At 39.7% G+C, this 15,954-nt stretch overlaps 1 protein-coding gene across 4 annotated transcripts in view; it reads right to left on the bottom strand.

The window, feature by feature from the left end:
* Window positions 1–15,954, bottom strand: part of DMRT1 (doublesex and mab-3 related transcription factor 1) — a 144,736-nt gene that overhangs the window by 86,854 nt on the left and 41,928 nt on the right. The window contains exon 3 of one of the 4 annotated variants that reach the window (XM_036738743.1): window positions 10,385–10,402. The exons of the other annotated variants lie outside the window; for them this stretch is intronic. Coding sequence (XP_036594638.1) covers window positions 10,385–10,402 — 18 coding nt within the window. The remainder of the gene's footprint in view (window positions 1–10,384; window positions 10,403–15,954) is intronic. 4 annotated transcript variants of the gene reach the window in all.

Genomic DNA, 15,954 nt, shown 5'->3' with positions numbered 1-15,954 from the left:
ACCTCAGAGAGTAAGTATGGTGGCCACGAAGGTTTCATGGGGGAAATAATACGGATTTCATTAAAATAAATATTTATCTATTAAATAGCATTGCGTACGGATAGAACTTTCAGCAGGAAAAAAACAAGGAAAGGTATTGCAGGCATGGGGGAAAAGTTAATTCATATCTCAGCTCAGAAGTAAGGTTAGCAGTTCATGGAACATAAATAAATGCATTTTAAGAAATCCTTGATGAAATGTAGGATGCTCATTATAAAGGTAATTGTTTTTTTTCCCTCAACTTAGTCAACTTTATTTAACAATATCTGACCATTCAAAGGCAGAAAAAATGTTAGTTTTAACCAAAATACACCTCACATATGCAGCTTTCCCTGCTTAGAAAGTTCTTCTTTCAAGCAATAAAATATGGAAAAAACAAGGCAAGCTCAGGTGGCAATGAAGAGAAACATATAGCTGAAATTGAGGGAGAATTTTTTTAAAAAGAAAATTAAATCAAATTGTAGAAGGCTCTGAAGGCCAGGTGGAGTTTGAATATTATATTGATTCAGTGTGATCCACTGATAGATTCTAAGCATAGGGATGACATGGTCCAGGAGTGTCGTAGCATAGTTAATCTGAGGGTACTGGGTAGGAAGGAAATGCTAGATTGTAGAAGACTCGGTAAGACGCATTGAAATAGGCTAGATGTGGTTAAAAACAAACAAAAGGAGGCAGCTAGGTGGCACAGTGAGTAGAGCACCAGCCCTGGAGTCAGGAGGACCCAAGTTCAAATCTGGTCTCAGATACTTGACACATGTACTAGCTGTGTGACCTTGGGCAAGTCACTTAACCCCAATTGCCCTGCCAAAAAGCAAAAACAAACAAACAAAAATCCCTGTTCACTAAAGTGGTGGCAAGAGGAACGGAAAGTAGGGGACAGATGTAAGCCACCATAAAGCATTTATGTATCTCAGGTTCTAAGAATTCACTTTAAAGTAAAATAATCACATCCTACTGCTAATGCCTTGAGGAAAAGCAGTAAAGTTGCCTAGCTTCCCTCACTCTTTGTTGTTCAGTTGCTTCAGCTGTTTCATCTCCATGATCCCACTGTGGGGTTCTCTTGGCAAAGATAATACTGGAGCGGCTTGCCTTTTCCTTCTTCAGCTCACTTTACAGATGAAGAAACAGAGTTAAGTGACTTGCCCAGGGTCATAAGTATCGGAGGCTGGATTTGAACTCATGGAGATTGAGTCTTCCTGATTCAGGACCAGTGCTCTACTACACCACCTAGTTCCCTTCTCAGCCCTAGAGTACTGCTGTGCCCTGAAACCTATTGCATGCCAGGAATATTTGATTCTCTTTAAAATGATGCAAAAGCAGCAGTCTCTAGAGAGAAATAACTTCTCCTGGTTTCCTTCACAGTATGCAAAGGAGTTAAACAGCAAGCTTCATTTAATTAGACCATGGTTTATTTAATCACAGAAGGTGCTATCCAGAAGACATAGTATGGTAGATGTGAAATAGCAATAAGAGTTCAGCACAACGTGAATAATCCAACCTTCTAAATATAAAGCACAAGTTTAAGAAGCACAAATATGCTTTTTCCCTATATAAATAGCCACTTATTTTGAAAAGGGATATTCTGGATATTCCTATTTACAAAACAGCCTGTATTTCCATTACAGAAGTCAACATTCAGTTCTATAAACTTCGTATCTAACTCTACCAATTTTTATCATTTTTTGCGTTACCTTCTCCTAATCACAAAATTGAAGACCTATCAACCCCAATCTGGCACATGAAAGGAAACATATTTTAACAGCCTTTTAAACTACACAGTCAATCTTATTGTATGAGTCTAAAAAGGCATAATTACCTTAAACTATAAAACACCTAGGAAAACTTTAGGCTGGATTCCATTTCATGATGTTCTAGGATCCAAGTTAGCAATACAACTCCACATTTAAGAAAATAAACAAAAAAAAAACAGAGAGTACCGATCTTGGTTTTTAGAAAATACAATGGCTTTCCAAGATCATCACTTTTTGTGTAAATTTTATTTTACACTTAAATACAAAATGAGAAAAGAAAAAAATTGCCATGTACACAGTAGACCATGAGCAATATAAAACAAATTTCCATTTCAAGAAAATTGATAAAATACTACACATTGTTTTCAAAGCTGTCCAGCTTTTCTTTGCTTTCTAGTTGGTTTTCTTTTGTTGCCTGCTGTGGAACTTTTTACTTTATTTTTTCCCCTCCCTTCCCTCTCCCACCCTAAAGAAGGCTACCATTTACCCTTTGACCCAGCAATACCACTCCCAGATCTGTATCCCAAAGACATCATAAAAATGGGAAAAGGATCCATACGTACAAAAATATTTATAACAGCTCTTTTTGTGGTAGCCAAGAACTGGAAATTGTGGGGATGCCCATCAATTGAGGAATGGCTGAACAAGTAAATGAATGTAATGCAATACTCTATAAGAAATGATGAGCAGGCCAACTTCAGAAAAACCTAGAAAGACTTATATGAACTGATGCTGAGTGAAGTGAGCAGAACCAGGAGATCACTGTACACAGTAACAGTCACAGTTTGCAGTGACTGACTTTGATAAACTTAGCCCTTTCTCAGCAATGCAAAGATCTAAACAATTCCAAAAGACCCATGATGGAAAATGTCATCCACATCTACAGAAAGAAGTATGGAGTCTGAAGGCCAATCAAAGCTGACTATTTTCTTTTTTTACGTTTTTCTTCCTCATGGTTATTCCCATTCATTCTAATTCATCTACACAACATGACTAACGTGAAAATATGTTTAATAGGAATGTATATATAGAGCCCATATCAGATTGCGTGTCATCTTGGGGAGGGGAAGGAGGGGGAGAAAATTTAAAACTTATGCAAATGAATGTTGAAAACTAAAAATAAAAATTTAACCTATTTTTATAAAGAAGGCTGCTATTATTAAGCTTGAATATACATGTATATGTATGCATACACACAGAATTGTATAAGCACACACATATATGTAAGACCGTACTATGCTTATTTCTTCCTGTCATCTGTTTCTCTGAAGGTGGATAACACCTTCATTCATAAGTCCAAGTCTTTCCATGTTTTTTCTGAATCAACCAGCTCACCATTTTCCCACACCACAGCAATATTCCTTTCTGGATTCAAAGAGCATTTTCTTTCACAGAATCTTTGAGGTTAATTTGAGCATTTACAATATCCAGAATGACTCGGTTTCTCAAAGTTGTTCTTCAAACAATACTGCTGTCACTGTATACGATGTTCTCTTGGTTCTGCTCATTTTGCTTTTCATCACTTTATGGAGGTCTCTCTGTGCTTTTCTAAAATTACAGAGTTCATCATTTCTCATCTCTTTTATCACTTTCAGAATTATTTTTCAAAGGTATTTTAGGACTTAAGTTTGGGGACATAAAGCCAAATACATTCAATATTCTCTTTATAGTTTGTATAGCAGGAAGGACCAAAATAATTACTGAAAGCAATAAGCCAAAACTAGAAAAATATGAAGCAGTGGGTGAAGTATTATAGAAATCCTTTTATTCCACAAGCCACTGGACTCAGGAAGTAACATTATCCTCTCCTCTCCTTCCTGAGCATTATGTGCAAGGCAGTAGCAATTACAGACTTTATTACTTGATAACCTAATACTAGTACTCAAAAATTTGCTCAGTAAACTTTTTAGGTTTTTCATAGCATCACAGTACCTGCTACTTTTTTCTGTACTAATATATATGGGGTGAAATATGATTCACTCACTCATGAAAGATCAATATCCACACATGAGAAATACTATTATTGATCTTTCAGTGTGTACGCTGGTCTTCAGGTCTATGGAATATTAATAGTAGTTAACCGGTAATTCATTTTAGGGTATGTGGTTGGTTGGTTGTTTGGGGTTTTTTTTCTCCCTACAGAAAAGATTCTAGGAGACACCTTGGGAGAGCTGTCATATCTGCCTGCTGAATTCCTTAAAATCAGACCTCTAGCCTCATCTACCAAATGACACAATGAAGCAATCTCCTAAAAGGTGTACATAAAAACAAGGCTATTTTACAAGAGAAATGTCCAATGTGGTATGCCTCGTGTACCTCACACTCTCTTTCACTCGCTTTCAGTTGCCCAGAGGTAAACAAGAGTAATAGAAAACTAACTGCTGAACTTTAAGTGGTAGCAAAGTACTAGAAACAGGAGGTGCCCATTGACTGGCCTAAAATGGCTGTGGTGCATGAACATAATGGAATAATACTCTATGTTCTGTAGAAAACAATTAATATGGAGAACTCAGGAGCACAGGAAGATTTACATGAACTTATATAGAATAAAGTAAAAATTAGGAAAATACAACAAGGTAAACCAAAAGAAACTCCTGAAATGCTATGTTGGCCCCACAGATGAGTTGAGAAAATGTACCTTTTATGCCCTCTTTACAGAGATTGGGGTCTATGGGTATGGAATATGGTATCTACTCTCAGACACGGTTGATGCATTAATTGGTTTTGCTGAACTTTTTTTTCCTTTTTATGTTCAAATCTTTGTTAGAAGGAATAGCTCGCTAGTTAGGAGAGAGAAAGATAGATTTAGAAATGAAGATGGTGAAGAACAAAGGCTATTCGTAAAACAAGAAACCTAACAGCTGAGCAACGAGTCCTAGATCTCCAAGTCACCCTCATTAACTTACATTAACTAATTAAGCACATGCTATGTTCTCAACAATGCAGTGTTGCTGTGGGGGATCCAGGGTAAAAATAGAGACTACTCTTTCAATCTGTCAGTCCATAAGCATTTATTACATGCCTACTATGTGCCAGATACTATGCTAAGCTCTCATGATAAAAAGGAAAAAGGCAAAAACAGTTCCTGACCTAGAGAAGCTCACAATATTATGGGCGAAACAACATGCATACAAATAAGTAATATGCAATATAAATAGCAGATAACCAACATAGGGAGGGGCAGGGAGATTGAGAGAGGCTTCCTGTAGGAGGGGAGATTTTGGCTGGGACTTAAAGGAAGTCAAGAGGCAGAGGGAGGGCATTCCAGGCATGGGGAACAACCAGAGAAAATGCCTAAAGCGAAGAAATGGAGTGTATTATTCATGAAAGTTGAGGGGGAGAAGAGATATGGTGCAAAGTTTCTTGGCATGCCACATTAGAATGAATGTTTCACTATGATGAAAAGGCTCTCCTTTATACCACAGTCTAGTGCTAAGTGGGTTTCTGGTTCTGCCTAATTCTATCTGGGTACAATACTGCATCCCCAACTTCAGAGGGGAGCCCAACATTACAAATACATAAAATCTAGATAATTCAGGACGACATTTTCAGGATCCCTCCATTGTCTGGAATAGAGGCAAGATGGAACAACATGTACATATTTTACAATCTGTGATTGCCTCCACTAATGCAGACTGAAAGCCACTACCACTTGGTAAATCATCTCTGAAAGTAGTTGTAGCCAAAAACTTCATTAACCTGGAAGTCAACTTGGTGATGAGGCTCTCTCCAGACTTAGCTATTTTATTTCTCAGGTGCCAGACATACAAAATAGACCCATTTGTAAAATGAATCACAAGCCCATGAATTCAGAGCTGTAAGGGACTCTAGAACTCATCTCGCTATAGGAGCATACATTTAGAACTGGACAGAACCTCAGAAGTCAATTAGCCCAACCTCTCCTTTTACAGATGGGGAAACTGAGACCCAGGGAGGGATAAGTGACCTACCCACAGTCACATACGTATGGAGTATCAGAGGTGGTATTTGAACTAAGTTTTCTGACTCTGAATTCTGTGGCTAATTCTTCCACACTGCTTCCCTCTTGAAAATCCATCCCACCTCTGAATCTATGAAAAATGCCCATTGCTAGGCAGGCTCTTGAAGACCACTCAGCTTGCCAGGTGGTCCTAAGAGAGCCTGTACACAGCCTTTGAACCGGCATCCCCATGGTCCATATCCCAGGGAGTCATTCAAGGACTTTTACCAGCAGTCTTTCTTGAACAAATAAAATAGAAGGAAATTCTGTTGTATGAAGTGACATCCTGAAACCTCTCCAACACATATACAACTCCCAGATATTAAAGAAATCCTAGAAGGCAGGAGTCGGTCTCCTTAAAGAAAGGAGAGATGGAGGCATTCAGAAGCCTGATAAATGAGTCTGCACTTTACCTACTGTTCCACGCCATTAACTGATAACTGTAATTTTGTACAAGGGGGACTGGACAATAAAGAGCAGAAGGCTCATCGCAATCCATCATCACTATTAGAAGAACGATTCAGAGAGCATGTCTTACCACAGTACGTCAGTTGTGCCCTCTTTATGTACTAATGAAGACACGTTATTCGCTAGCTTGTTTTTTTCCTTCCCTAGAAGTGGAATTGGGGCACAGCTATGTGGCACAGTGGACAGAGTGAAGAAGATTCATCTTCCTGGTTTCAAATCCAGCCTCAGACACTTACTAGCTGTGTGAGCCTGGGCAAGTCTCTTAACTGTCTGCCTCAGTTTCCTCATCTGTAAAATGAGCCGGAGAAGGAAATGGCAAACCCACTCCAGTATCTTTGTCAAGAAAACCTCAAAAGGGTTCACAAAGAGTTGGACATAACTGAAAAACAACTGAAGTGGTAGAATTATTTTCTTTTCTTTTGAAGTTGCAATCAGCTAGTTTATCCATATTCTTTTTTCCATTCCCCTATCTTTCTTAAATGGTTAGGTCAGGGATTTGCAGAGGTGATCACCAAAGAGTCTCTAAAGAAAAGGGACCTAGGCCGGGTTAAAAAGTGGAAGCTACAACTAAGGCTCAAACGAAAGCAAAGAAAGAGTATCTTAGAGATGTTTCTGGCATCAAAGAAGGCCCAGGGCCATTGTGTATAAACTAGAATAAAGCAATCCAATCTGCGAAGTATGGGGAATACATGAAAGAAGAGATAATGGTAGGAACAAAATGAAAGACCTTCAAAGGGAAGGCACTTTGATTTGGCAAAAACAGCACTGGTTGGGTAGCTGACTCTGTTGGGACAACAAAGTGGTGAAGAAAAATTTGAAATATTGCATATTGATTAGGTAAGAGTAGGAGGTTAGAGGCAAGGAAGACCCTGACCAGAAAGTTACATGAGTCAAGGCAGAAATCTGTGAAGCTAGAAATTACCACTGAAACAAGGAGGAAGTAAAAACTGAGTAATAAATACTGGGGCAGCTAGGTGGTACAATCAATAGAGTGCTGGGCCCGGAGTCTGGAAGACGTATCTTCCTGAATTCAAATCTGGCTCTGGGCAAGTCACTTAACCCTGTTTGCCTCAGTTTCCTCACCTATAAAATGAGCTAGAGAAGGAAATGGCAAACCACTCTAGTATCTTTGCTGAGAAAGCTCAAAATGGGGTCAACAAAGATTTGCACAGGACTGAAAAACAACTCAAAAACAGCGACAACACTGTGCCAGCAGAAGGTATGGCATTTTTACAGTCTCTGATCCACCTAGTCAATGCATCAGGCTAGACCAGAGAGATTCTTAACATTTTCGTGGGTTGTACCTCCTATCCCCCTGCCCTTTGGTAGTCCCGTTTGATCAATGGCCTGTCTTCTCAAAAATGCTTTTATATATGTAAAATATGTAAGGTTATAAAGGAAACCAATTATACTGAAATAATTATATATATATATTTAAAGTTCATGGACTTGTGGATAAAAACCCTTGGTCTGGATACCCCCTTATCATTGAAAAACACTAAGGCACTTATGGAAGGGAGAAATTTTTCCTCTGGAGATGGAAACTGTTCATATTTTTACTCAGCGATTGAAAATTTTAAGAGTTGTGACACTGCCCAAACCTTAAGCTGCCTTAAATGAAATGACCACCTTTCTCCTCTCTCTTGGGTAGAAGTATATGATGTATTATCTCCTCAAATGGATGACCACCATGCTCCCTTCGTAGAACTGTTAACATTTAGCCTGTTAAGAGAAGTAACTAACTGGATGAGCACACACAGAGTCAGAGAGAAAACTTTGAAAGGACAAACCATCTCAGAAATGAATACTGAAGAACAGCCCCCGAGGAATCTGTGGCTATCCCTTCTCGTGACATGGATGCTATTTCTTTTCCTCTATTTCTTTCTCCTTGGACAGCCAAGCAGGACAGCGAGCCAGGAACACCAGCGTCCAAACCCTGCTTCAATCACTTAACATATGTCTGATCTGCGGCAAACCACTTAACTCTCCAGTCTCAGTTAACTCACCTTTAAAATGAAGGTGATGATAATAAACAGCACCTAGCTCACAGGGCTGTTGCAAGGGTCCAATGAGACAGGGTATAAAGTGATTGGCGAATCTTAAAAGTGTTATATAAATTCTAGTTATGTACAGAGGTATTGTAAGGATCAGATGAGATAATGACTGTAATGCACTTAGCACACCATAAATGTTACCTAATATTATTAGCTCCTTTGCTCTCTTAGTCAATACATGTATCGACACAAAGTCTCTGCTAAATACTCACTACGAGCCAGGCACTACCCATGCATTGGGACTTCAGAGACCACAAAATCCAATCTCACTTGGAAACTGAAGCCCAAAGTAGTTCAGGGAAGCACCCAAGGTCACTAAGGCAGCAATCATCAGAGGAAGGATTTGAACCCAAGCTTTCTCACTTGTGAATTTCTGACATGCTTTCTTTACTGTCCCCCTTGTGACTCACCTGCCTAGGGCTTTAGGGTTGACTCCTCTGTACTGTCATTGGTAAATGCTACCAGTAATACTGAGCCTAGTGACTGATGATGCCTGTCCTAGATTCTAGTCACAACTCTGTCAACCTTCTCTCTCTAGCTCCAACTTCTCTCAACAACAGCCTGGAGATAGGGGGTTTTGAGCCCTAGTAATTTCTACAACGAATGCCTCCTCCAGTGCCTCATCATGAGGCCGTAAGTCCTCAACGGCTACATCTCCAGAGCACAGACTCTGGCAGGTCAATTCATCAGACAATAAGCATTTATTGAAGCATCTGATAAGTGCCAGGTGCTGTGCCAAGCACAGAGAGTACAAATACAAAGAATGAAACAATCTTTACTTGAAGGAGTGGACATTCTAACAGTAGAGACAAGTTCATTTATATACAAAATAAATATGAAGAGATAAATCCAGATAAAGATACAAGCTATTAGCAGTTGGGAGGATCAAGAAAGGCTTCATGAAAAGGTTATTTAGTACTTGAGCTGTATCTATGCAGTAGATGAGAGGAGGGAGTACATTCCAGACCCAGGGTTGGCCAGGGCTGGAGATGGAATATGGTAGATGATAGACTGAAGGCCAGTTTGGCTGGATCACAGAGACTGGAAAGAAAGGTTGATGCTAAGTAACTTTAAAAGCTAAGCAGAAATTTAATTCTAGAGGTTTACTGAGTAGGGGAGTAACATGGTCAGATCCACACTTAAGAAGAATCACTCTGGCAACTTTGCGAAGGACAGACTGGAATAGGAAGGAAATAAGCATGTACTAAGTGCTTACTATGTACCAGGAACTTTGCAAATGTTATCGCATTTGATCGTCACGATAACCTAGTGAGCCAGGTGCTATAATTAATTTCATATTATAGGTGAGGAAACTGAGGCATGTTAGTGGCATGCCCAGGATCACACAATAAGTATCAGAGGCTGGATTTGAACGCAGGTCTTCCTTAAACCAGACCTAGTGATCTATCACTGCACCACTTAGCTGTCCCTAGCTTGTGTAGGGAAGATAATCAAGGCAGAATCACAAATTAGGGGCTGCCGCAGTTAAGACTAGACGAGAAATAAAAAGAGCCTGAGCACAGGCTATTATTTGGTAGAGAGAAGGGGTCGGCTGTAAGAGATGTCACGGAGGTAGAAACAGCAAAATTAGTCAACTGGTTAGATGTGTGAGAGGAGGGAGAGGTCCTACCCAGCTGGTGACGGGATCACAGGTTGTTGTCCCCGAGGGCCAGGCTAGTTAAGTGAAGAGAGATTCACCACCACATTGTTTTTGGGGTAATAGCTTTTATAATCATAGCAACTCTCAAACACCAATTATCAAGTTACAGAAGGGCTGTGATCTGTACTGGTCAGAGAAGCACTCCCACTTACAAAATTACAAATCCCTTAAATACTAAATTAAGTGTTAACGTTTACTATCACACTGAATGCACAGAATGTGCCAGGTGTGAGTGGTATACACTTATAATCCCTGAGGAGGCTGGGAGTTCTGAACTGCAGTAGGACTAACGCTGAGCAAGTGTGGGCACCAAGTCCAGCACCAATATGGCGACACTCTGGTGGGAGCAGGGGAAGACTGTCTAAAGAGGGGTGAATTAGCCCAGGTCAGAAACAGTGCAAGTCAAAGATTCTAGACAGACCATCAGAGGGACCAGGCCCAGGACCAAGCACTTCTTCCAGCCCTGGGGGAGATGGGAAGAGAGGAGAGAGAGAGGGGGGCAGGTAGGAGAGGAGAGGACGGGAGAGAGGAAAAAGACAGACAGACAGAGCAATAGAAGAGAAGAGAGAGAGAGAGAAAAGAAGGAGGAGAAGGAGGAGAAGCAGGAAGAAAAGGAGGAAGAGAGGAAAGGAGGGGGAACAGAAAGAATGAGAATACATGGTATATAGGAAGGTAAAAAGGAGTAGAGAGGAAAAAAATTCAGTAGTGGTTTTAAAAATACAACGTGCAGGTTTCATCTCTCTAAAAGAACATTTTCTATAACATTCGAGTTTCCATAAAACTCCTCCCCCAACTTTCCCCTCATGCATCTCCTATGCCTAACCAAGAAAATTATGTGTAGGGAGTGACAGAATATATTCTCCTCCTCCTTCCTTCTGCTGTTTGAGTAACAGGAGAAAATAAAGTGCGTTGGTCCCAAGGTATACATTAACATGGTGAGTTTAATAACTGAGAAAAACTAAACAAATGAGAATATAAGGAAGCCAGAGTCAGAGAAGAAAGCAACAGCAACAGGGTGAGAAGATGTCTTTGGCATGTCCTCCTCCTCCTTTCCAATGGGAAGATGCCCCAGAAACACTAAACCAACACGTCAAGACAGTACTCAAGAAATGTCAACAGGGAAAAGGAATATGCTGATTCCTCTTCCTGTCCTCATGCATCAAAATAAGAGATCAAGATCATGGACAGTAATATTATCCACAACTCTCCTTCAAAATCAGCCAAGAAGGCATTAATGACTGAAGTCATATACCTCTCTTCTCTCTAAAATATATACTTTGTCCATTAGCACACACAAATATTTATTTTTGTTCAGTCATTTTCAGTTGTGTCCAACTCTTTGTGGCTCCATTTGGGATTTTCTTGGCATAGCTGCTGGAGTGGTTTGCCATTTCCTTCTCCAGCTCATTTCACAGATGAGGAAACTGAGGCAAACAGGGTTAAGTGACTTGCCCAGGGTCACACAACTAGTCATGTGTCTGAAGCCGGATTTGAACTCAGGAAGATGAGTCTTCCTGACTGTAGGTCCAGTGCCCTATCCACTGCGCCACCTAGCTGCCCCTTTCATAAAAATATAATTTGTATATTTTGCAGCATCTTTATATTTTTATATATATGCATATATATATATGCATATATATGTGAAAACTTAACACTGCACTAAGACGTTCAGGACACTGTACATATTTTCTGAAAAGATCCTACAATATCTATAGTGCCACAGTATCTGATAGTACGGTATCAGAATTGAACGGGAGTAAGAGAGAAGACCAGTACATCTCTGTGAAACTGCAAAGTTCTTCTACTGGCCCTGGATTTCTTCTTAAAATAAGGAAACATCTTTTAAATATCAGCATTCTACCAATATTGTTGTATGGCTGAAATTCAAGAAAAAACTACAGGCTCTTCAGGATAGAAAATGAGCATCACTCAAGAGACAATGAAGAGGTGCATGGTGGGTAGGGACGGGCTTCAAAGCATTACAAGTAAAGAATTATGGAGAGCCAGGATAAAGGATTTAACATATCAAATAAGTCAAAAGAAAGATGTACCAATCAAGAAAGCAAGAGGACAACCAAAGGATAGCCCTTGTGTGCTGCTGGTATCTTGGAGATTACAAAAGTGAGGAAGGCATCTAAAACATGGGGTGGCCTCCCAATGGCAAATTTATCAGAAGACTTGAAGAAGAGTAAGGCAATCAATAAGCATTTATTATGTTGACCGTGTACCTGGCATTGTGCCCACCCAGGTAGGGCAGGCATAGACAGCTTGCAACCTGTACCACTGAAAGAGATGCCGACATTTTTGAAATCACAATATTTGAATATAAAATAGTCCTCATGGTGGTCTATAAAAGTATCTAGGGTATTGTGTGATAAAACCATAAGAAGGAAAAAGGCAGGATTCCACAGATACCTGTTCGCAGCTGATCACGTCTTCACACTCATCTCATTGACTCAGCAGAGAGAATACAAGATAACTCAGTGTTTGTTCTTTCTTTATTTTTTTTTTCCACGCAAGAAAGTACTGAGGATTTATTATGCAGGTGCGCTACACTCAGCCACAAGGAAAACAATCAGTCCGGAATGACAAAAGTCCCATGGCACAGAGTCAAGAGTCAGGCTGGTGGAATTTTCATTACATGATGGCATATCCTTCAGTCAGGGAGGTGGTAAGATGGTGGGTAAGAATCCTTTTTCCAGATGGTGATGTCTCCTGATTGTTTCCGCTTTCCTGATGTCACCAAAGGTCATTCCATCTCTGCTCCTGTGGCCTCCGTGGTTAGCACAGTCTGGTTACTTGGACCTCTGCCTCATCTTTCTCCTCTTGCGTTTCAGCCTACGCATTCGCTTCTTCCTCCACTTGGCTCTCATGGCGCAATGGAAGTCGACAAGATGGCGCTAAGAAGAAGAGAGCTTCTTTCTTTATTTTAAAAAAGTACTTGATGCAGTATCACAAATCACAATCTCAAAGGCTCTCCTCCAAGATGTCTCCCATGGACATATAAAGATCACATGGAATTTCTTGGAAAAAATAAACCACAAAGTCAGTAGTCAATGATCCTTTGATTGTCATAAGGTAAGGCACAAAATGGGGGGAAATGTCCAACGAAAGCACTCACCACTGGCACAAGCACGGCTTATGCAAAGTTCAAATAGAAGAGAGATTCTCTACAGGTTAGATCCATGCATGCAGCCTACCCTGCTGACTGCACTGAGTCCCAGAAGTGTACAAGTCCATGACCACTACAAAGAGTGGTCTAGTAGTAGACGTGAGAAACCAGGTACACAAAAAATAATGCCCTCTGCCCATTTTACAGTTAGATAAGTAGCCCATTCAAGCAATTCACAGACACATGTATCTTAGATGGGCACTGCAGAAGGATAATGAAAAAGACCCAGAATTGAAGATGATGAAGAGAATAGCTTACTGGAGTCCCATTTGTCAATTTGGGCAACCCTTTTTTTAAAACAATGAATTGATGGTTCTTCCAAACTTTTGCAACTTTGCAATGACTAGCTCTCACTCTCTGCCCCCCACAATCCCTAGCAGAACTCTTTATTGCAACAGAGAAATATAAACAAAAATTAACACACTGGCCACATTTGACAGTACATGCTTCATCTCTGCCAAGGGGAGGAACGGTACAAGAACATAGATTTAAAGTTGGAAAGGCCTACCCTGACCCCCTCATTTTACAGAAACTGAGACCTAGAAAGGTCAAGTGATAGTAAATTCCTAAAAAAACTATCATTTCTTACTTACTTTCACATCTCCCCACTACCTTTCAATAAATCCGAACCTAACAGATTTAAAGAATTAAAAATCTATCTAGAGCTAATAAGGACCACAGAGGTAGTCTAACCCCCTCATTAGACACTGAGGCCAGTTTAGATGTCTCCAATGCCAGAAGTGCTCTCCCTCCTCAATTCCACCTCCTGGCATCCCCGGCTTCTGTTAAAAACCAGCTCAAATCCTACCTTCTGTAGGGAGATGGCCTTCCAAGTAATGTATATTATATATATTAAATGGATAACCTAATATATAACTATATGTTCTTTAATATACTATGTTCATTATATTCCATATTATTCATAATTGTTAGGTATTACATTTTGTTATATTACATTACATATGTGTATATATGCATTTACATGTTGAATGTCTAATTTTTGCATATTATCTCCCTCAGAATACAAGCTTCTTCAAGGCAAGAACTATATTTCTATCTTTCTCTGTAGCTCCAAAGTGCAAAACACAATGCAAGGCACATACTAAGAACTTAATGCTTAACTAATTGTTTGATGTTGGTCCAGCCACGTAATTTCTCTGGGCTCAGTTTCTTCATCTGAAATATTAGAGGGTAATACTACTAACTCTTTTGTTTAAATTTTTGCTTATTTTTCATTTATGGAATAAAATAAATATTCCTATAATACAGTATATTAAAAGATGACTGCACATGAAACTGCAAATCTATTATATACAACTTACTATTCCTTTTAAATACGTAAAAGTTATCATGTAATTTTTTCTTCCCTCCCCCCCATCCTAGAGATGGCTACCATTAGACACAAAATGTATGTGTATACGTGTATATATGTGTATGCACATATATAGCCACTCTTATTTATCAGTTCTTTCTCTCAATGCAGATAGTTAATATAATAGCTAAAATGACTTACTCGCTCAAAGTTGTTCTTAGAATAACATTGGCTGTTACTCTATACAACATTCTCTTGGTTCCGCTCACTTTGCTCTTAATTATTTCATCTAAGTCTATCCACATTTTTAAGATCACTGAACTCCTCATTTCTTATAGCACAGTAGTACTCCATTACAATCATATACCACAACTCCAGCTCTTGCAAAGGCTCTTCCACCTCCAGGTCAATAATCTTACTTATGGCAAGGTTTGGTTGTCTTTGCATACAAAGGACAGATGCTCTGGATGTGGGATATTCTGGTGACCAGGAAGACCGCTTTGCCAAGACAAAGGCAGCCTCATGTAACCATCTAAACTGAGTATCAGAGATGACTGTTTAGGAAGTGACAGGGATAGGGACTGGATCTGTTAGTCCACTGGAAGAAGGAACTCCCGAGAGAAGAAACTCCCTCCATGTAAGTAGCCAGCATCATAGAAGTTGTCCTTATCCTTAATCCTGATTATTTTCTTTCAAGTAATTGGTATCATCAAAGCAAAACTAACCTGCCTCAACAAAGATCTACTACTCAGCAAAAAATTCATTAAATAAAATAACCCAGATTCAAATTTACACCTTGGGTACTGCAAAAGGTTGGACTTCGACCTCACAGCCTTCCCCAGCTCAAGTGATCACGGAAATGGGCTGGATTCCTTGTTTAACGCTAAACTATGTTGATTCAACTCCTGGCTTTCTCTGAGGTCAGACGGTAGCCTTGAAGGAAATTGGTGTGATATCACTCCCTAAATTCATAATCAGAAAATGTGAAAACAATATGTTTCTCTCTCCAGACAATCAGGACAAAGCTACTGTAAATGTCAACCATAAAGTCGACCTCAGCACCCCACTTTTCTTTTTTAATGCACTTGCAAGCACAGAATAGGGTGGGGGTAATGCTGCTATCCCCCACAAGCACACTTTTAAAGAATGTTTTCCCCTCTCCTCACTGCTTCTTCCTATCGCCCAATTCTGCCTTTGAGAGGTAGAGCTCTATAGTATTTTCCCTTAAGCAAGAAAGGAATTTTATTTTTTGGCTGCTCTTGTTCCAGTGCTGAACTTTTAGCTTGTCATAAAGTTAATGTGCTATTCAATGTTCATTCTAGGTAAGACTGTGGGGCTGTGTATTTTCTGCCACCCCTCAAAAGGCCATTATCTGTAATTACCCATTACCATGCGTAATTATTTCTCCTAGCTTGGTCTATGACCTCTAGGACTTTATGCCGTCACAGCTCACTGCATCATCTTATCAAATTTGTGAAGGAAGCTTTTTTGACCTTTACTGTTTTTCAATGCATAGACA

This window comes from Trichosurus vulpecula, chromosome 9, assembly GCF_011100635.1.
Source record: "Trichosurus vulpecula isolate mTriVul1 chromosome 9, mTriVul1.pri, whole genome shotgun sequence".
Taxonomy (NCBI): domain Eukaryota; kingdom Metazoa; phylum Chordata; class Mammalia; order Diprotodontia; family Phalangeridae; genus Trichosurus; species Trichosurus vulpecula.
Note: the sequence above shows the minus strand (reverse complement) of the source record. Positions and strands in the feature narration are given on the sequence as shown.